Below are 22,604 nucleotides of genomic sequence, written 5' to 3' on the forward strand. Positions count from 1 at the left end.
GGAGATAGGGGTGATGGCTAGTGGGTCTGGGTAGGAGTGATGTAGTTGATGGAGATAGGGGTGAGGGCTAGTGGGTCTGGGTAGGAGTGATGTAGTTGATGTTTGTATGATGTCTGTTTTGTACTAATAAAATATAAAATAAAATCGTATAAAAAAATTAATAAAGGTCATGTTTTAACATATTAATAAGCAGAATGGGATTCAATTTGAAGGGCAGGGACAGCGAGGAGTATTAAGATCAGCTTAAGCAATACACCATGCAGCGTACGTAAACAACACTATGAAGTTAAATGCAGTTAGTGCAGTTGGAATGTTAGTGATCTGAGGGGGATCAGACAGGTTTAGCCTTACAGGCTTCTATTCTCCATCCTCCTTAGACTTAAACAATAACACAGGCTTTGACATCTAAACCGCCTAGCAACCCAACACTCATACCCCTCTCTCTCTCATATCCTCCCTCTATCCCTGTACTCAACGGTGCGTATCTGTTCTCATGTCACCATGCACACAAAGAAGACAGCTGCTGAGAGCAGAACAGTTGGACAAGGAGACAAATTACCAACCATAGAGCCACAGTTGGTCCTGGATGTCCGTCTGCATCCCAAACAGCAACCTACAGGGTGTCTGTCTGCATCCCAAACAGCACACTACAGGGTGTTTGTCTGCATCCCAAACGGCACCCTACAGGGTGTCTGTCTGCATCCCAAACAGCACCCTACAGGGTGTATGTCTGCATCCCAAACAGCAACCTACAGGGTGTCTGTCTGCATCCCAAACAGCACACTACAGGGTGTCCGTCTGCATCCCAAACGGCACCCTACAGGGTGTCCGTCTGCATCCCAAACGGCACCCTACAGGGTGTATGTCTGCATCCCAAACAGCACCCTACAGGGTGTCCGTCTGCATCCCAAACGGCACCCTACAGGGTGTATGTCTGCATCCCAAACAGCACACTACAGGGTGTCCGTCTGCATCCCAAACGGCACCCTACAGGGTGTATGTCTGCATCCCAAACAGCACCCTACAGGGTGTCTGTCTGCATCCCAAACAGCACCCTACAGGGTGTCTGTCTGCATCCCAAACAGCACACTACAGGGTGTCCGTCTGCATCCCAAACGGCACCCTACAGGGTGTCCACCCACTCTGCCCAGAGTGGGTGAAAACGGAATTTGGTGAGGAAATTTCACTTCCTTATGTTGTAAAGTACATTTTAACAAGACAAATATGATTATTCATGTTTTGAATAGTTCAGTGGGTTCTTTCTCTAACATATCATTAACATTACAGTTGAAGTCGGAAGTCGGTTAAGACAACTGCTTTGTGCATGACACAAGTCATTTTTCAACAATTGTTAACAGACAGATTATTTCACTTATAATGCACTGTATCACAATTCCAGTGGGTCAGAAGTTTACATACACTAAGTTGACTGTGCCTTTAAACAGCTTGTAACACTTCAGAAAATGATGTCGTGGCTTTAGAAGCTTCTAATAGGCTAATTTACATTATTTGAGTCAATTGGAGGTGTACCTGTGGATGCATTTCAAGGCCTACTTTCAAACTCAGTGCCTCCTTGCTTGACATCATGGGAAAATCATAAGAAATCAGCCAAGACCTCAGAAAAACAATTGTAGACCTCCACAAGTCTGGTTTATCCTTGGGAGCAATTTCCAAACATCTGAAGGTACCATGTTCATCTGTACAAACAATAGTACGCAAGTATAAACACCATGGGACCACGCAGCCGTCATACCGCTCTGGAAGGAGACCCATTCTGTCTCCTAGAAATGAACGTACTTTGGTGCGAAAAGTGCAAATAATTCCCAGAACAACAGCAAAGGACCTTGTGAAGACGCTGGAGGAAACAGGTACAAAAGTATCTATACCCACAAGTAAAACGAGTCCTATATCGACATAGATCGTACTTTTTGGAGAAATGTCCTCTGGTCTGATGAAACGAAAATAGAACTGTTTGGCCATATTGACCATCCTTATGTTTAGAGGAAAAAGGGGGAGGCTTGCAAGCCGAAGAACACCATCCCAAACGTGAAGCACGGGGGTGGCAGCATCATGTTGTAGGGGTGCTTCGCTGCAGGAGGGAATGGTGCACTTCACAAAATAGATGGCATCATGAAGATGGAAAATTATGTGGATATATTGAAGCAACATCACAAGACATAAAGCTTGGTCGCAAATGGTTCTTCCAAATGGACAATGACCACAAGCATACTTCCAAAGTTGTGGCAAAATGGCTTAAGGACAACAAAGTCAAGGTATTGGAGTGGCTATCACAAAGCCCTGACCTCAATCCCATAGAAAATGTGTGGGCAGAACTGAAAAAGCATGTGCGAGCAAGGAGGCCTACAAACCTGACTCAGTTACACCAGCTCTGTCAGGAGGAATGGGCCAAAATTCACCCAACTTATTGTGGGAAGCTTGTGGAAGGCTCCCCAAAACGTTGACCCAAGTTATTTAATTTAAAGGAAATGCTGCCAAATACTAATTGAGTGTATGTAAACTTCTGACCCACTTGGAATATGATGAAAGAAATAAAAGCTGAAATAAATAATTCTCGCTACTATTATTCTGACATTTTACATTCTTAAAATAAAGTGGTGATTCTAACTAATTTAAGACAGGGAAGTTTTACTTGGATTAAATGTAAGGAATTGTGAAAAACTGAGTTAAATTGTATTTGGCTAAGGTGTATGTAAATGTATGACTTCAACTATATATAAAAGGTCAGATTTTGTAACCTAATACATCTGATAATAAGCCCTGAGCTGTTGACATCGTGGTGCAGGTTTCTCTTTTGAGGATTTTACATATTGTGGTGGTCGTCTTTAAAGTTGCTTCCATGGGTCACAAAAAGCTAAAATAACATGACACCAGCTGAAATAAATGTAATATGCTTTGAAAATGCTTGGTGTACGCTCAGTGCGCCGTTGACATTTCACAGAGACACGCTTATTGTTGTGAGAAATCTTTGAAAAAGAACAGGAATGTCGAATTAGTATGAAAAGTGTATAATAAAATATGAAAATACTACACGTCATGTCTCTAAATTGATATCCATCTTACCTCTATATTGTATCTTTATCTTTAATTCTTGCTAGCTGATGCAAAGCAATTTTCCACATTTTTTACCACTTTGTTTCTCTGGCCTCCATTGATTTAGTCACCCTAATTCTGGCCATGCTACAAGGGTAAAAACTTCAAAAACGTTTGGACGGATTAGGATAGAGACCAGAAGTTTGGACCTTTTGAAAAGTATTCAGAACCCTTCACTTTTTCCACATTTTGTTACATTAGAGCATAATTCTAAAATTGATTAAATTATTTTTCTCATCAATCTACACACAATACCCCACTTAATATAATGTTTACATACCCTACATTACTCATCTCATATGTATATGTATATACTGTACTCTATATCATCTACTGCATCTTTATGTAATACATGTATCACTAGCCACTTTAAACTATGCCACTTTGTTTACATACCCTACATTACTCATCTCATATGTATATACTGTACTCCATACCATCTACTGCATCTTGCCATGCCGTTCTGTACCATCACTCATTCATATATCTTTATGTACATATTCTTTATCCCTTTACACTTGTGTGTATAAGGTAGTAGTTTTGGAATTGTTAGTTAGATTACTCATTGGTTGCTACTGCATTGTCGGAACTAGAAGCACAAGCATTTCGCTACACTCGCATTAACATCTGCTAACCATGTGTATGTGACAAATAACATTTGATTTGATTTAATGACACACTTTTGCAAATATATTGAAAATAAAAAAACAGAAATACCTTATTGTGACCAGTTTCAGGAAAGTAGGCGTTTGTCACACGTTAGTACTTCACAGGAGCGGCATTCGAACTTAAAACATAATTTTAAAAATCAAAATGCGTTATTTAGCAGGCGCTATCAACAGATCAGTTGGAAAAAGTAATGGGCTACTTTCTGCACGCGCCACAGTTAGTGTGAACCAGACCGACTTGACACAACACAGGTAAAACGAGATGAGGCTACAAGCAAAACGAAGTTAAATGGTCCCCAATCTACCGTGAACCGCTCATTTATGTATACGGGTAAGAGCCTAGCTACATTTTCAGATCTACATTTCTCATTTGGTCAGAAGGTCATTTTTATTGCAAGTTAGTTAGCAAACATTAGCTTGCTGACTTGCTAGCTAACGTCACGTGTATGATCTGTGTAGTAATATTATTTGAATCAGAAATTCCATTTGCTAGTTATAGCCTAATGTTAGCTAGCTAACATTGAACCTAGTTTGTTAGCTTTATCTACCTGCAGATTCATACTACAGCTATGACAATGTTTGTATTGGTAGTAATATGAGTTGGGATTATGCCGGTTCATTGTTTAGCTAGCTAAATGTCTAAACAAAAGACTCCACTTCGACCGGATTATTACATGACCCATAAAATTAGCCAGGTGTGTCTGGGGGTGGATATGGCCATCCATTGTATTTCATGAACATGTGTACATGTCTAGACAATAGTGACCCATCCACTTAGCTAGATGTGGCTGAGGGATGGTTATAGAATTTCCTTCACATGACCCATCAATGTAGACAAGTGTGGCGGGTAAGCGCCATCTAATAATGATCAAATATCAGGACACTTTCTGTTTTGATATCGCGACTATGCAAGGTTCCACTTGACTGTACCATTTACACCTTCTGTATCCTCTGCATGTGACAAATAATATTTTGATATAGCATGTGTTTACCACATGGCCTCACATGTGAATCCTTAAAGATATGGGTGGGACTAAGCCTTAAGAGGGTGTGAACGATGCTGAATGGGTGGAGACAAAGAAGAGCTCTCCAGTACCAAAACATTCAAGGGCCATTTTCTCAAATGTGGGGTTATAAATGTATCAACTTTCAAACATAATTACGTTCCCATTGTTCCTCAACTGCAGTGTATCATATACCATTTTCTAGCCCCGAGTCTCTACTTTTATCCAATGCAAAAAACACAATTTCAAATGTTTCTACATAAGACCGAATCCAGGTGGTCGTCATATTTATATAGGTATTCAGACCCTTTGCTATGATACTTGAAATTGATCTCAGGTACATCCTGTTTCCATTGATCATCCTTGAGATGTTTCTCCAACTTGATTTGAGTCCACCTGTGGTAAATTCAATTGATTGGACACAATTTGGAAAGGCACCTGTCTATATAAGGTACCACAGTTTACAGTGAATGTCAGAGCAAAAAACAAAACACCAAGCCATGAGGTCAAAGAAAATGTCTGTAGAGCTCCGAGATAGGATTGTGTCGAGGCACAGATCTGGGGAAGGGTACCAAAACATTTCTGCAGCATTGAAGGTCCCAAAGAACACAGCGGCTTCCATCATTCTTAAATGGAAGAAGTTTGGAACCACCAAGACTCTTCCTAGATCTGGCCAGAGCCCGGACTTGAACCCGATTGAACATCTCTGGAGTGACCTGAAAATAGCTGTGCAGCAACATTCCCCATCCAACCTGACAGACAGAGCTTGAGAGGATCTGCAGAGAAGAATTTGAGAAACTCTCCAAATATAGGTGTGCCAAGCTTGTATATAATATATAATATATAATACTATAATCGCTGCCAAAGGTGCTTCAACAAAGTACTAAGGGTCTGAATAGTTATGTAAATGTTACATTTCAGTTTTTTATTTTTAATAAACTTGCAAAGATTTCTAAAATCCGTTTTTTTGCTTTGTCATTATGGAGTATTGTGTGTTGATTGATGAGGGGAAAAAACTATCAATTTTAGAATAATGCTGTAACGTAACAAATTGTGGAAAAAGTCAAGGGGTCTGAATACTTTCTGAATGCACTGTATCTACACAATTAACATAGTATGTTACCCATTGGTCAAAAGATGTGTTTTTGATTCGACACTTTACACCCTATTCCCTTTATAGTGACCTTATTTTGACCAGGGCCAATAGGGCTCTGAACAAAATAAATGCAATATATAGGGAATAGGGTGCCATATTTTCTCTGGACAGTGATTTATATAAAAGCAGCGCTACCCAATGAGCTTGGTTTACAACAAGGCTTTGGCCCTCCCAATATGATGAAGCACTCTGTGGAGCATTTCATCTATGACGATCGAACAGATGGCAGCGAATGGCTAATTGCTGTGTGTGTGTGTGTGTGTGTCAGCCAAGCCAAACCACCAGAGATCAAAGCGCCAGCCCAGCCTTTTAAAGTCATGTTTGGAACAGAACCACAGAGCTAGGAGCAATTTGCACTAGAAAGCAGTTCCACCAACATAGTGCCCTTCTAGGAAATGTCTTGCTTTTGGGTGAGTGCTTTTTAATATCTGTAAATGTAATTAGTTGTTTAAGTTGTTGGCTCAGTGATTCACAATGCCCAGGATGTTCATAATCACAGACTGCCTGATCTTAAAGCCTCATACATCCACTGCAAGATAAAGTACCTAGTAATTAAGCTAGTCATTAATGAACTATAAAAATGGATGAAGGATGAAGTTGACTAGATTTTCATTTATCCCTGACCAAGATGGCTTCCATAATCTGCTACATTCTAGAGTTATGAAGGTTTATGACATAGGTCACTCTAGTAATATTGCATTTCTATGGTGGAGGTTACCTGGCCATAGCTGCAGAAGGTAGTGCAGCACCTCGATGTGCTTCTTAAAGTGCAGGGCACTGGCCAGCTCTTCTGAGTCGATGAAGACGCGGTTGCTATGGCAGCTGGCCTCCTGGCGTTGGCTGAGCAGCACGGGACCGAAGCACACTGCCAGGTTCTGACACGTCATCTTGTTGACGTCGTGGTGCGACGCCACCAGCTTCAGGTGGTCCAGCAGCCTCCGCAGGGTCAACTGGGATCACACAGACAGAGAGCATGCTGGGTCAGGGCAGGCTAACACAACTGTACTGCGCTGCCTCAGATATTATTATTTTTTACACCATTTTTCCAGAAACTACAGGGAGGATTCGTAATCAGGCCAGCTCAGTACAGCTTGGTTTGGCTTAGGTATGGCTCAGTAGTGTGAAAAGATCTTCTCCTTACCCTCTCCACCTCTGGCAGGTTCTCCAGCAGGCTGACAGTCTGCTCTGTGTCCGCCTGGTCGTTCTCACATCCTCCTGCTCCAATACGCAGAGGCCTCTTAGCCATGGAGTCTAACACAGCCTCATACAGGTGCTTAGTGATGAGGGGGTACGGCAACTCACGCAGGTAGTCCTTCAGCACACCTGGAGAGAGGAAGGGATGGACAGAGAGACAGAGGTAAGAGAGAGAGGTGGGCGAGAGAGAGGGGGGGAGCATGAGAAACCCTTTATGGAATGAACAGAATAATAAACTCTGATTATAACAACTCTGGCAACGATGACGACAGCAACCAGATGTTACTTCAGAGGGCAGAAAAGATTTTCACCAGAAAGAAGACCATGAAGAACACCACTGTCTGTCTGTGCCATCTGGACCTGATTCAGGCTCGATCAGCTGGGCTTTAGATGCTTTTTTCACAGCTCAATCGAGTGAAACACACTACCTCTTATGTACTTCACAAGACAGCTTAAATACCTGACAAATTGCTAACAATATAATCTTTATGAAGAGACGTTATTGAGAAATCAAAGGCTTTTCTTCTCCCTTACTTTTACACAGCAGGCTGGACCTGGTACACACTCTGCTGGCTGCCAAGGATTTTAGGACCCATTGTTGTGGTGGGCTCTGTTCTGGGGGCATCTAGGGCAATGCCTGATTAGAATCGGGCGTGACATGGCAGCCTGAAAATGTTGAAGAGGGGGTGGGGGGGACTCGATTCTGTGATGGTGGAGACTTTTAAACCTGTAACTCCAGCCACATTCAGCCTCCAACAGGCCCAGACAAAAGAGGCGAGCAAACATGAAACCCACACTGTCTGTCTCCACTAAGCCCCCTTAAAAGTATTTTATTTTCCTCAAAGGCGAGGAGAAAAAATAACAGACAAATATGGAAATAAAGAAAGACGTCTTGGCAGCGTGTCAATTCTCAGCGGTGGAATGGATTGATATTATAATATTTTTTTCTGTGCGTAACTAGCTATCGCTTTTCAGAGCAGAGCTTTGAGTTGGGCAGTCAGTGGGTCCTCAGTGATTTGGAGACAGAGACTGAGGCTGTTTCAGTTAGTAACTACTACAGGTCCATTACCATACAAAGACAACTTCAGTTCAGACGCATGTACGTGACTAGATTGACAATAACATCCAGATTAAGCCACTGTAAATAGAGCTGCTTAATCAATTAAGCATGGCATTAAACCAGTACAATCAGTACACTTAATTGGGTTTTGGCTTTTTTCACAACCGTTCTCCAGAGTATATCTACAACGATATAAGAAGAACTTTATGTAAATTGTTACCCATATTTTATTTCTAACTCACAGTCTAGTCGTCTTCCCTAACAGCTTTACAGGAGAAATAAGAGCATGAATCAATGTTCACTTTTTAATCCTGTCCAATCCCGTTGTTCACTTAAGGAAGAGGGAGTCATTAACTTAATGCTGTCCAGTCTTTTTCAGACTGCCTGGTATAATCTCTATCCATGCTACCCTCTAATCCAGATAGAAACAAGCATGAAACAAAGAGCAGCCTGAAATCATACTGGGGATCTGGGATTAGGCTGCTTTTTAGTGTGTGGAATAACCAGCATTTCCTCCCCAGAGATGGACTAATAAAGTACTATTCTATTCTACATCCAGAGCATGTAGTCTGGTGGGAATGCAGTAGGTGGACTTCTGTTGACAGAGTGATGTAGATTCAGTCCACTGTTGAAAACTCCCAGATGCCCATCAGGCTGAGTTGTGTTTTACTCATCACCAGACTCCTGCAGTTTAAGGATGGGATCTGCAGTAGGGGAAACAGCGCCGCTGGCTGTCCCACTACAGCTGTTATAGGTTTCGTTGTCGAGCTGAGATTTTGTTGTTGTTGCAGTACATATTGTGCTCTTCAGTCGTGAGTGCAATGATGTCCGAGGTGACAGTGTCCACTGTTTTCAGTAACCTCTTTGTTGTTGTAATATCACAAACCAACATGGCCTTTTCAACATTAAGGATTCTAGCTTCAAACACACTGGCAAGAGCATAGTCTAGTGGTAAGACTGATTACAAATCGAATCTAAGGAAAATATATATAGTAGGACCCTATGTTAAAGATTTATACATACTGTATGCTCTTTAAAGTTGTTGCTGTGTAAGAAAGGATTTCCCTCCTATATCGCTCCTGACCTACAGTACATAAAACTCAGGGGTGTGACCGTATCTTTCCCTTCCTCTGTCCCTAACTCAGGTCTGTTTTTCACATCAGGAGTCAGAATCTGAGCCCCCTCCATAACTGTACTCAAGACCCAACATGCCTCAACATAGCAGTGCAGAGGACAGCGTCTGCCGTTTGTGCATTCCTACACCACATAGCCATGATGGTGCTGCAGATTTTATTAGACTAAAAAACAACTACGTTTGCTGTGTCAAGCCATCATGGTAGGCACTTAAAGCATCATCCTGTCTCTCTCTCAATTCAATTCAATTCAAGGGACTTTATTGGCATGGGAAACATCTGTTTACATTGCCAAATCAAGTGAAATGGATAAACAAAAGTGAACAGTAAATATTACAATCACAAAAGTTCCACAAGAATAAAGACATTTGAAATGTCATATGTCCATATACAGTGTTGTAACAATGTGCAAATAGTTAAAGTACAAAACTGAAAATAAATAAACATAAATATAGGTTAAATTTACAATGGTTGTTTTGTTCTTCACTGGTTGACCTTTTCTTGTGGCAACAGGTCACACATCTTGCTGCTGTGGTGGCACACTGGTATTTCATCCAATAGATATGGGAGTTCATCAAAATTGGATTTGTTTTCAAATTCTTTGTGGGTCTGTGTAATCTGAGGGAAATATGTGTCTCTAATATGGTCATACATTTGGCAAGAGGTTAGGAAGTGCAGCTCAGTTTCCACCTCATTTTGTGGGCAGTGAGCGCATAGTGTCACGGGCGCCGAATGAAGAGGACCAAAGAGCAGCGTGGTGAGTGTACTTATTCCTTTTATTTAGGACAATGACGCAGACAAAAAACAATACAAACAACCGTGCAGCTTAAGGGCTATGTGCCACAAACAAAGTTAACTACCCACCCTGAAGGAGGGAAAAAGGGCTACTTAAGTATGGTTGCCAATCAGAGACAACGATAGACAGCTGTCCCTGATTGAGAACCAAACCAGCCAAAGCATAGAAATAAAGAAACATAGAAAACAAAACATAGAAAGCCCACCCCACATCACACCCTGACCTAACCAAATAGAGAAATAAAACGGCTCTTTGAGGTCAGGGCGTGACACATAGCCTGTCTTCTCTAGAGAGCCATGTCTGCCTACAGTGACCTTTCTCAATAGCAAGGCTATGTTCACTGAGTCTGTACATAGTCAAAGCTTTCCTTAAGTTTGGGTCAGTCACAGTGGTCAGGTATTCTGCCACTGTGTACTCTCTGTTTAGGGCCAAATAGCATTCTAGTTTGCTCTGTTTTTTAAAATTAATTCTTTCCAATGTGTCAAGTAATTATCTTTTTGTTTGCTCATGGTTTGGTTGGGTCTAATTGTGTTGCTGTCCTGGGGCTCTGTGGACTCTGTTTGTGTTTGTGAACAGAGCCCCAGGATCAGCATACTTAGGGGACTCTTCTCCAGGTTCTTTTCTCTGCAGGTAATGGCTTTGTTATGGAAGGTTTGGGAATCGCTTCCTTTTAGGAAAAAATTTAGAAATGTAACGTCTCTTTTCTGGATTTTGATAATTAGCGGCTTTCGGCCTAATTCCGCTCTGCAGGCATTATTTGGAGCTTTAAATTGTACACAGAGGATATTTTAGCAGAATTCTGCATGCAGTCTCAATTTGGTGTTTGTCACATTTTGTGATTTCTCTCTTCTCTCTCTCTCCCCTCTCACCTCTCCCAGCCCCCCACCATTCTCCCCCTTTCTCTTAGGTAGATCTACAATGATGACAGGTCTCTGTTCAGACTGGAGGACTGCATGCCTAGATGAAAACAGCAGATATGAAAAGGAAATTTTTGTTCAGGGAGCCTGGTGATAGATAGCACTCCAACCAGCCTGCCAGTCAGTCAGTCAGCCCGCCCCTCTTTAACAACAGTCTGGGCAGAGACTCTACCTGGTTTACTATTGAGCTTTTGAAACATTTGACAAACAGCTACAATGTTGTTTGCTTTTTCATTCATGATGTTTTTCCCCATTTGACTCAGAGGTACCAGGTATGAAAGAGATGTTTAGAATGTGCAGTGTTAGATAAGTACAGATAAAGGAGAGATAAATGTAACAGGGTTTTACTTCTAGCTCTCTGGATACTTCCTTAGACATGCTGATTTCCCAGACAGATAGAAGCAGTGATTGTGAACATCCTCCAGCAAAACCAAAACACAGTGTTCTATCAGTCCTCACAAAAACAAATAGATTCATCAACTTCAGTTTAATCTAGTTATTCCATCGCCAACTAACATAGTGCTGTACTAGGACCAAGTTTGAAATGCAATGTGACAATGAAAATAACCTTTTTTTTTTACTACTGAGCAAATAATTATAGATGATAGGTTCTCACTTATACCACCTTAATGATCTCTGTGTGAACACAACACACCTATAACTCAATACACACCAATATTCTATGTTCCCTTCCGCAGTAGTTTTGATATAAACACTGGTCCCCCTGTTTGTGTGTGTGTGTGTTGTGTGCGTGTGTAGTGACTCAGAGCAGAGAGAATGCAGCCATTATGTGTAGGGTAAATGATTAGCCTGCTATGACACAGCTCTGTGTTTACTCTGCCGTTGGAGTACCTTAACCCCTTTTGGGGCTTGCCACACACACGCACACACACACACGCACGCACGCACGCACGCACGCACGCACGCACGCACGCACACACACACACACACACACACACACACACACACACACACACACACACACACCAGGCAAGGTCATGCTCAGTTTGGAACAGGTGGCCTTCCTCTGCAGGTGTTGCCTTTATTTTCACAGCCTGTGATGTGTTAGGCAACAAACACATCATGGAGAAGAGGAATGTTGTTGTTCAGCGAAGGTGTTTGTGTTTTTCAGGGAAGGTGTTTTGTATTTTCAGTGAAGTTGTTTTGGGATTTTCCTGTAGGGGAATTGGTGGCAGAAATGAGCTTTGAGTTGATAGAGAAATGTGTTGTGTTTTTGGTCCAAAGTTTAGTCCTTGACAGGCAAATCTTACACATACGGTTTCTCACAACTGAAATTGTAGACTTTTGCAGAATATCTACAAGAAACACTACAAGACCCATATGGCAATGGTCCAACACCTTTTTCAAACAAAACTACAGGTCACTGCTGCCGTCGGTCGATGCTGCCCTAAAGAAACAAATAGGGGCTTGTTCTCCCCTTCCAACACCTGCCTTCTCATCACACTCCCAGACCAGTAGAGAGAGAGTCAGAGGGGCTGTAGAGGACAGGGGGCGGGGCCTTGCCTTGCCCTGCCCTGCCCGCTTCTCTCTCTGACAACCACCCACTCACACTGGACAAGGACTGTAGGTGTTTGTATGACGGGCCCTTCCTGCCTCCTGTTCAGCCTAGAGTTCAGCTAAGCCACCATGCCTCCACTTAACCAAATACCATCTGTGTGTTCTGCATCAAAGAGAGCACTATTAATGACTTTCCATGTATTCACTGCATGGGGAGGGCTGGATGAGAGGACTGGAAGGGCAGCTAGCTGGGCTACAAACTAGACTCTTTATCCTTGTTAACAAAGGGTGTCTCTTAAATCAGATGCAATTTCAGATTTTTTCGTTTTTCTAAGCTTTCGGTTTGTAATGTCCTTTGTCACACATACAGACTCTAACTAAGCCCAAACCACTATCTTCCCTTTCACGGAGAGGAGGGAAATTACACTGATTCACCATCAACCCTTGCTCTATTTAATTTAGAACGCATCACTGAGGCTTCTTGTTGTGTTGGCTTCCTGCCAAGAAAGGGTTGATAGATCTCTATGCATTAGCTACCAGGTGGAGAAACAACATCAGTTACATCTACAATGATCCTCGTACAGTCTCATTGCTGTGTTACATAGACTAGAAATATATAATACTTCAATAATAACTTAAAAATGGCAGATGTTGTGACTGACCTAGTCGGCCTCTCAGAAGCCTCCTTGTGTAAAGCATGGCGTTCTCTGAGATCAGAACTAGAGAAGTCTAAAGTAATGCCTGGCCGGTGACCGAAGCACACCACCATGACTAAAACTAAAATGAGCAGCTTGTCCTTCCATCTGTGCTCCTGACTGAAGGGGCTGGGGGGGCGGGTCTGTGGACACGGGGTCCTGCCAAAGCCCTCACAGCCCTGGAGGAATGTCTCTGAGTCAAAGGGGGCTAAAGAGAGAGAGAGCTCCTGCCCCCCTCCACCACCCTTCTTGATTTAAGTCACATCCCAGCTGTCAACACTAATTAAATTACAGTAGAGACCTACACCATCTAGACTCCTGTTGTCATCCATGTTAACCTACATACAACTTCTGAATGTACTGACAAGTTTTAATGTTAATACCAAAAAAGTCTGTACCTAAAAATACTGTATCGCAATAAAAAAATCTAACTCAGAAATTCCGCTGCCTGAGACAAAAAAGAGCCATTGGCTAAATTCAGTTCATGTATGTTACCATAACTATTCTCTATTCAGAGCATGACAATCATGATGAGTTGTTTCCTTTGTCTGGGATCATGGTTTGAAACAAAGTAAGGCTAGGCAGTTCACATGTTTTGCAAGCTTTGGATTGAACTTTGACACGGGGTAATCCCTTTCAATACCTCTGCCTTTTAAATGAGCCGGGTGACAACCCAGACCTCGCCGCCTCCTCTTAGCTCATCCATTTGGCCTGCTTATTAGCTAGTCTCTCTGTCTCTCTCTCTGGCTGACCTGACTACACTCAAACCACCAACCCCACCCCCCTCTATCTATCACTGCTCTCAGCCCAGCCACCCTTCCCCCGCGCTCTCTCTCTCTCACTCCCTCAGCCCATCTGCAACAGCCACACGCTCGGCAGAGTAAATTTAGACAGCAAGCAAAAACCAACAATCCACACTGGTGCAGGCCCTTTTTTTCTAACCCGCTCAACTGTTAACTGTGTTCTTTGCCCTGCCATGCTAATGCATTTGGATCAAAGCAGGCATGATACGAGGACGCCTATATGGGCCTCTTTACAAAACCAACAGCAGCTCCCACAATGCCAAGGGGCTTCCATGGTCTTCCTCTTTTTTGGTGGGAAGAAAATAATAATCTGTGAACAAGTATTTTTTTAAATGATTTTTTAAAATCATTGTTGCCCCTCCCCTGTCTATTCCAGAATCTGAATTCATTGGTTAACAAGTGACATGGCAGACATACTCTGGAAGTTAACAGATCATTGGTGTTTAGCTATTTTGATCAGGCTAACATCCTTCTGCAGGCTGCAGCGAAGGGGAATATTGGACATTCACTCCAGTCCCAACATGGCCAAGCAGAATAGTTTAGTCCTAGTTTGTCATTGATAATGATAGAAACCAGTGAGGAATTACATTACTTCAAGCAGAGTGAAACTGGGTTATTGTCCTCTATTTAATGTGTAAATAATGGTAACCCTCAGTGCGTGAATTATGTTCAGGGGTCTGTGTGTGTGTGTTCAGGGGTCGTGTGTGTGTGTGTGTGTGTGTGTGTGTGTGTGTGTGTGTGTGTGTGTGTGTGTGTGTCAGAGCGGGGATGGTCAGAGCGAGTGGCATGTCTAAACCTGGGGAAGGGAAATGAAGGAATGACCTAAATGCACTTTGGTCTGGATGGTTGGCTGGCTGATGTGAGGGCTCTCCTCTCAGATACACTCACATGCTGGTGGTATGCTGACTGGAATGCTTTTACAACAAACAAAAACATGCAAGTAAGCATGCATGCACACACACATGTACACACACAGACATGCACACACACACACACACACACACACACACACACACACACACACACACACACACACACACACACACACACACACACACACACACACACACACACACACACACACACACACACACACACACACGCGCACACACACACACACGCACACACGTACATGCAAACGCACACACACATGCACAGACACATGTGTGACGTGTGTACAGTGCCCTCAGAGAGCATTCACACCCCTTGACTTTTTCCACATTTTGTTTTGTTACAAAGTGGGATTAAAATGGATTGAATTGTCGTTTTTGGTCAAAGACCTACACAAAATACTCTGTAATGTCAAAGTGGAAGAAAAATTATAACATTTGTAAAAAATATATGAAAAATAAAACAGTAATATATCTTGATTAGATAACTATTCAATCCCCTGAGTCAATACATGTTAGAATTACCTTTAGCAGCGATTACATCTTACCAGCGATTAAGAGCTTAGCACACCTGGATTGTACAACATTTGGCCATTATTCTTTTCAAAATTCTTCAAGCTGTCAAATTGGTTGTTGATCAGTGCTAGTCAACAATTTTCAGGTCCTGCAATAGATTTTCAAGCAGATTTAATCAAAACTGTCTTCACTGTCTTCTTGGTAAGCAACTGTGTTTTAGGTTATTGTCCTGCTGGAAGGTGAATTCATCTCCCAGTGTCTGGTGGAAAGCAGACTGGACCAGGTTATTGTTCTGCTGGAAGGTGAATTCATCTCCCAGTGTCTGGTGGAAAGCAGACTGGACCAGGTTATTGTTCTGCTGGAAGGTGAATTCATCTCCCAGTGTCTGGTGGGAAGCAGACTGGACCAGGTTATTGTTCTGCTGGAAGGTGAATTCATCTCCCAGTGTCTGGTGGAAAGCAGACTGGACCAGGTTTTCCTACAGGATTTTTGCTGTGCTTAGTTCCATTCTTTTTTCTTCAAAAACTCCTTATCGATCACAAGCATACCCATAATATGATGCATCCACCACTATGCTTAAAAATATAGAAAGTGGTACTCAGTAATGTGTTGTATTGAATTTGGATTTGCCCCAAACATAACACTTTGTATTCAGGACAAAAAGTGAATTGCTTTGCCACATTGTTTGCAGTATTCATTTAGTGCCTTGTTGCAAACAACTTTCTAAAGGCAATGTACATGTCACACACACAGCAATAGTTTTAATAGGTGTTACAGGACAGAGGTTCTGATGCTATTTACAGTGTAATGTTACCTGTGATGACGTTGATGTCAGGGTAGGTGTTTTCACAGAGCTCCACACCCAGGCTGTCCCTTTCAAAGGCCTCCCGAAGCTCCTTCTTTACTGCCGCTGAACCACACAGACGGTAGAGGCCCACAACCTGCAAAAACACATAGACAGCCAGGTTAAATACACACAACCTGCAGAAACACATACACAACCAGGTTAAATACACACAACCTGCAGAAACACACACAACCAGGTTAAATACACACAACCTGCAGAAACACACACAACCAGGTTAAATATACACAACCTGCAAAAACACATACACAACCAGGTTAAATACACACAACCTGCAGAAACACATACACAACCAGGTTAAATACACACAACCTGCAGAAACACACACAACCAGGTTAAATATACACAACCTGCAAAAACACATACACAACCAGGTTAAATACACACAACCTGCAGAAACACACACAACCAGGTTAAATACACACAACCTGCAGAAACACACACAACCAGGTTAAATACACACAACCTACAAAAACACATACACAACCAGGTTAAATACACACAACCTGCAGAAACACACACAACCAGGTTAAATACACACAACCTACAGAAACACAAACAACCAGGTTAAATACACACAACATACAAAAACACACACAACCAGGTTAAATACACACAACCTACAGAAACACAAACAACCAGGTTAAATACACACAACCAACAGAAAAACACACACAACCAGGAAAAATACACAAGACCTACAGAAAAAAACACAACCAGGTTAAATACACACAACCTACAGAAAAACACACACAACCAGGTTAAATACACACAACCTACAGAAAAACACACACAACCAGGTTAAATACACACAACCTGCAAAAACACACACAACCAGGTTAAATACACACAACCTACAGAAAAACACACACAACCAGGTTAAATACACACAACCTGCAGAAACACACACAGCCAGGTTAAATACACACAACCTGCAGAAACACACACAACCAGGTTAAATACACACAACCTACAGAAAAACACACACAACCAGGTTAAATACACACAACCTACAGAAAAACACACACAACCAGGTTAAATACACACAACCTGCAAAAACACACACACAACCAGGTTAAATACACACAACCTACAGAAAAACACACACAACCAGGTTAAATACACACAACCTACAGAAAAACACACACAACCAGGTTAAATACACACAACCTGCAAAAACACACACAACCAGGTTAAATACACACAACCTGCAAAAACACACACACAACCAGGTTAAATACACACAACCTGCAAAAACACACACAACCAGGTTAAATACACACAACCTGCAAAAACACACACAACCAGGTTCAATACACACAACCTACAGAAAAACACACACAACCAGGTTAAATACACACAACCTACAAAAACACACACAACCAGGTTAAATACACACAACCTGCAAAAACACAAACAACCAGGTTAAATACACACAAACTACAAAAACACACACAACCAGGTTAAATACACACAACCTGCAAAAACACAAACAACCAGGTTAAATACACACAACCTACAAAGACACACACAACCAGGTTAAATACACACAACCTGCAAAAACACAAACAACCAGGTTAAATACACACAACCTGCAAAAACACAAACAACCAGGTTAAATACACACAACCTACAGAAAAACACAAACAACCAGGTTAAATACACACAACCTACAGAAAAACACAAACAACCAGGTTAAATACACACAACCTGCAAAAACACACACAACCAGGTTAAATACACACAACCTACAGAAAAACACACATGGGTCAAAAACAGGCAAACAAAAAAAACTGCAAAAACACAACTAGGTCCAACACAAAGACAAGACCTGCTAAAATCACTCACATGACTAGGTTAAATACTCACCGTCCCAAATACAGAGTGCAGACCCTCTAACATGAGTCATACACAGAGGGTTATACCATTATCTATATACAACAGTGTTTCCCCTAGGATTTTGTGTGCATTGAGCTGACAGAATTATTTTTTACAAAATGGAATTCAAATAATTGAACCGATTTCTGTCAATTAGTTGTTTGAAAACCGCAATGTCAGTTAATTGCTCAGCACTAATGACTAGCAAGGATCCCACAGCTGTCAGTTCAAACCATGGCAGTCACACACTGTAAACAACCTCTTAGAGTAGCAACAGAGTAGTTACATGACCAGTGAAACCACCATGGAAAACCCATGGGAACACGGAACCTGTGTGTACTGGCTGATCACAATATACACTTAATTACACTGTTATGAACTGTTTGGAACTGTTATGAATAGCTCAATGATACAGCTTCCTAATCTCCGGCCAGGGAACTGCCATGTTCCAGGTAGTGCAGCACCTATCTATGGTTCTGGGTGGTACGAAGCCTCTTTGCTTTGTTTCTTACTAAACAATAGGTTTAATGAGTACAATTCAGAAACCACTTTCTCTTGCATAACTCAGAGGGGTACTGCACTTCACAACTGCAATTGGAAGCTAGCTAAACACCAACAAGCATAAATACCTGTATTTATGGAAAATATGTTTGAAAAGGGTATTCTGTTTATAAATGATATTGTAAATTGAAATGGTAGAGTTATGTCTTTCATGGAGTAATCAGAATTGTATGGAAAGGCCTGCTCAATCCAAGATTACAAGCATGATCATCATGATTACAGCATTACCCCAAAAACGGAGGAGGCAAGTGGCAGCGGGAGGAGGTAGGGAACTGGTCTGTCTGCCCAATATAAAGGATCAATACTGGAGGAGGTAGGGAACTGGTCTGTCTGCCCAATATAAAGGATCAAAACTGGTGGAGGAATAAAAATAGTATAAATAGGAAAGTTTACCAGTTTTATTTGAGGACCAGGATGTTGACAACTGTGCCATACAGATCGCAAAATAGTTGGGAAGAGATTTAATGTACCGATTCCATGGTACAGGGTGTATGAGTTGATATATAAAATGACGTAAGATTCAAGACTTAGTGCTTTTCAGCTCAAATTATTATATAGAATGGTTGAGGGGCAACTCTTGGGGAACTGTAGGGGGGTCTTGGAGGGTTGGTGGGAGATCTGTCAACACGCCTTTGAACAGGGCGTTGACCCTGGTTGCTTCTGTGTGTCGCTCAGGATGGGAGATGACTAATATGATGTAGTTGTTAAATGGCTTCACTGCAAGTATATTGTATGTTTTAAATATAAAAATAATTAATTCATTAAATATAATCAGTATATATATATATTTAAAAAATATAATAATAATTTTAAAACACCAACAAGCATGGTGTCACACATTCCAACAACTAGGGGGTAGTTAACTGGACACAGATTATTCCTAGTCCTGGACTAAAAAGAATCCTCAATCGGGAATCTCATTTAATTGGCTTTGAAAATATATGTGCAGAAAAGTCTTCACCCACACCCCTTTGAGCCATTTCCTAACGGTATACAGTACCAGTCAAAAGTTTTGACACACCTACTCATTCAAGGGTTTTTCTCTCTTTTTTTACTATTTTCTACATTGTAGAATGATAGTGAAGACATCAAAACTATGAAACAACACATATGGAATCATGTAGTAACCAAAAAAGTGTTAAACAAATCCAAATATATTTTATATTTGAGATTCTTCAAAGTAGCCTCCTTTTGCCTTGTGTAGCCTAGCGGTTAGAGCATTGGACTAGTAACCGGAAGGTTGCAAGTTCAAATCTCCGAGCTGACAAGGTACAAATCTGTCGTTCTGCCCCTGAACAGGCAGTTAACCCACTGTTCCTAGGCTGTCATTGAAAATAAGAATGTGTTCTTAACTGACCTGCCTAGTTAAATAAAGGTAAAAAAACAACAACTTTGCACACGTTTGGTAATCTCTCAACCAGCTTTATTAGGTAGTCACCTGGAATGCATTTCAATTAACAGGTGTGCCTTGTTAAAAGTTCATTTGTGGAATTTCTTTCCTTCTTAATGCGTTTGTGCTAATCAGTTTTGTTGTGACAAGGTAGGAGTGGTATACAGAAGATAGCCCTACTTGGTAAAATACCAAAAACCATCAAGTGCTATGATGAAACTGGCTCTCATGAGGACCGCCACAGAGGATAAGTTCATTCGAGTTAACTGCTCTTCAGATTGCAACAAGTAACAGACACATCTCAACATTAACTGTTCAGAGGAGACTGTGTGAATCAGGCCTTCATGGTCGATTTGCTGAAAATAAACTACTACAAAATGACACTAATAAGAAGAAGAGACTTGCTTGGGCAAAGAAACACGAGCAATCTGTCCTTTGGTCTGATGAGTCCAAATTGGAGATTTTTGATTCCAACCACCGTGTCTTTGTGAGACGCAGAGTAGGTGAACAGATGATCTCCGCATGTGTGGTTCCCACCAAGAAGCATGAAGGAGGAGGTGTGATGGTGTGGGGGTGCTTTGCTGGTGACACTGTCAGTGATTTATTTAGAATACAAGGCACACCTAACCAGGATGGCTACTACAGCATTCTGCAGCAATACTCCATCCCATCTGGTTTGCACTTAGTGGGACTATAATTTGTTTTTCAACAGGACAATGACCCAAAACAAACCTCCAGGCTGTGTAAGGGCTATTTGACCAAGAAAAAGAGTGATGGTGCTGCATCAAATGACCTGGCCTCCATAATCACCCGACCTCAACCCAATTGAGATGGTTTGGGATGAGTTGGACCGCAGAGTGAAGGATAAGCAGCCAACAAGTGCTTAGCATAGTCCTTCAAGACTGTTGGAAAAGCATTCCTCACTAAGCTGGTTGAGAGAATGCCAAGAGTGTGCAAAGCTGTCATCAACGAAAAGGGTGACTACTTTGAAGAATCTCAAATATAAAATAGATTTGGTTTGTTAAACACTTTTTTGGTTACTATATGAGCTAGTTCATAGTTTTGATGTCTTCACTATAATTCTACAGTATAGTAAAAAAAAAAAAAAAAAAGACAAATAAATAAAAACCATTTTTATGAGAAGGTGTGTCCAAACCTTTGTGTGGTACTGTATGTAAATTAGATATATATGTATTTCATTTCAATAAATGTGCAAAAATCTCTACAAACATGTTTTCACTTTGTCATTATGGGGTGTGTAGATGAGTGCCAAAAATCGATTGAATCCATTTTGAATTCAGCCTGTAAAACAACATAATGTGGAATAAGCCAAGGGGTATGAATACTTCCTGAAGCCCCTAGCTCGGTACATAGCTGGATATCTACTGTGTTTACAGGCCTCCTGGTTCCAGCCTCTAGCTCGGTACATAGCTGGATATCTACGGTGTTTACAGGCCTCCTGGCTCCAGCCCCTAGCTCGGTACATAGCTGGATATCTACTGTGTTTACAGGCCTCCTGGCTCCAGCCCCTAGCTCGGTACATAGCTGGGTATCTACTGTGTTTACAGGCCTCCTGGTTCCAGCCCCTAGCTCGGTACATAGCTGGATATCTATGGTGTTTACAGGCCTCCTGGCTCCAGCCCCTAGCTCGGTACATAGCTGGATATCTAGGGTGTTTACAGGCCTCCTGGCTCCAGCCCCTAGCTCGGTACATAGCTGGATATCTACAGTGTTTACAGGCCTCCTGGCTCCAGCCCTTAGCTCGGTACATAGCTGGATATCTACAGTGTTTACAGGTCTCCTGGCTCCAGCCCTTAGCTCGGTACATAGCTGGATATCTACAGTGTTTACAGGCCTCCTGGCTCCAGCCCCTAGCTCGGTACATAGCTGGATATCTACGGTGTTTACAGGCCTCCTGGCTCCAGCCCCTAGCTCGGTACATAGCTGGATATCTACGGTGTTTACAGGCCTCCTGGCTCCAGCCTCTAGCTCGGTACATAGCTGGTTATCTACGGTGTTTACAGGCCTCCTGGCTCCAGCCCCGAGCTCGGTACATAGCTGGATATCTACGGTGTTTACAGGCCTCCTGGCTCCAGCCCCTAGCTCGGTACATAGCTGGATATCTAAGGTGTTTACAGGCCTCCTGGCTCCAGCCCCTAGCTCGGTACATAGCTGGATATCTACGGTGTTTACAGGCCTCCTGGCTCCAGCCCCTAGCTCGGTACATAGCTGGATATCTACGGTGTTTACAGGCCTCCTGGCTCCAGTCCCTAGCTCGGTACATAGCTGGATATCTACGGTGTTTACAGTCCTCCTGGCTCCAGCCCCTAGCTCGGTACATAGCTGGATATCTACGGTGTTTACAGTCCTCCTGGCTCCAGCCCCTAGCTCGGTACATAGCTGGATATCTACGGTGTTTACAGGCCTCCTGGCTCCAGCCCCTAGCTCG

The 22,604-nt window shown here is 42.1% G+C and overlaps 1 protein-coding gene and 1 long non-coding RNA gene across 6 annotated transcripts in view; one reads left to right on the forward strand and one right to left on the reverse strand.

The window, feature by feature from the left end:
• LOC127907322 (uncharacterized) overlaps positions 1-2,068 on the forward strand; it is a 3,204-nt gene extending 1,136 nt beyond the window's left edge. For all 3 annotated transcript variants that reach the window (XR_008064155.1, XR_008064156.1, XR_008064157.1), the window contains one exon: positions 1-2,068. This exon is cut by the window's left edge. This is a non-coding gene — a long non-coding RNA (uncharacterized LOC127907322).
• The window catches only part of syde2 (synapse defective 1, Rho GTPase, homolog 2 (C. elegans)), a 79,326-nt gene that overhangs the window by 10,949 nt on the left and 45,773 nt on the right, over positions 1-22,604 (reverse strand). For all 3 annotated transcript variants that reach the window (XM_052462052.1, XM_052462043.1, XM_052462058.1), the window contains exons 4-6: positions 16,276-16,402; positions 7,081-7,262; positions 6,658-6,889 (exon numbers count right to left, since the gene is read on the reverse strand). In XM_052462052.1, the coding sequence (XP_052318012.1) occupies positions 6,658-6,889; positions 7,081-7,262; positions 16,276-16,402 (541 nt within the window). The remainder of the gene's footprint in view (positions 1-6,657; positions 6,890-7,080; positions 7,263-16,275; positions 16,403-22,604) is intronic.

This window comes from Oncorhynchus keta, chromosome 1, assembly GCF_023373465.1.
Source record: "Oncorhynchus keta strain PuntledgeMale-10-30-2019 chromosome 1, Oket_V2, whole genome shotgun sequence".
Classification (NCBI taxonomy): domain Eukaryota; kingdom Metazoa; phylum Chordata; class Actinopteri; order Salmoniformes; family Salmonidae; genus Oncorhynchus; species Oncorhynchus keta.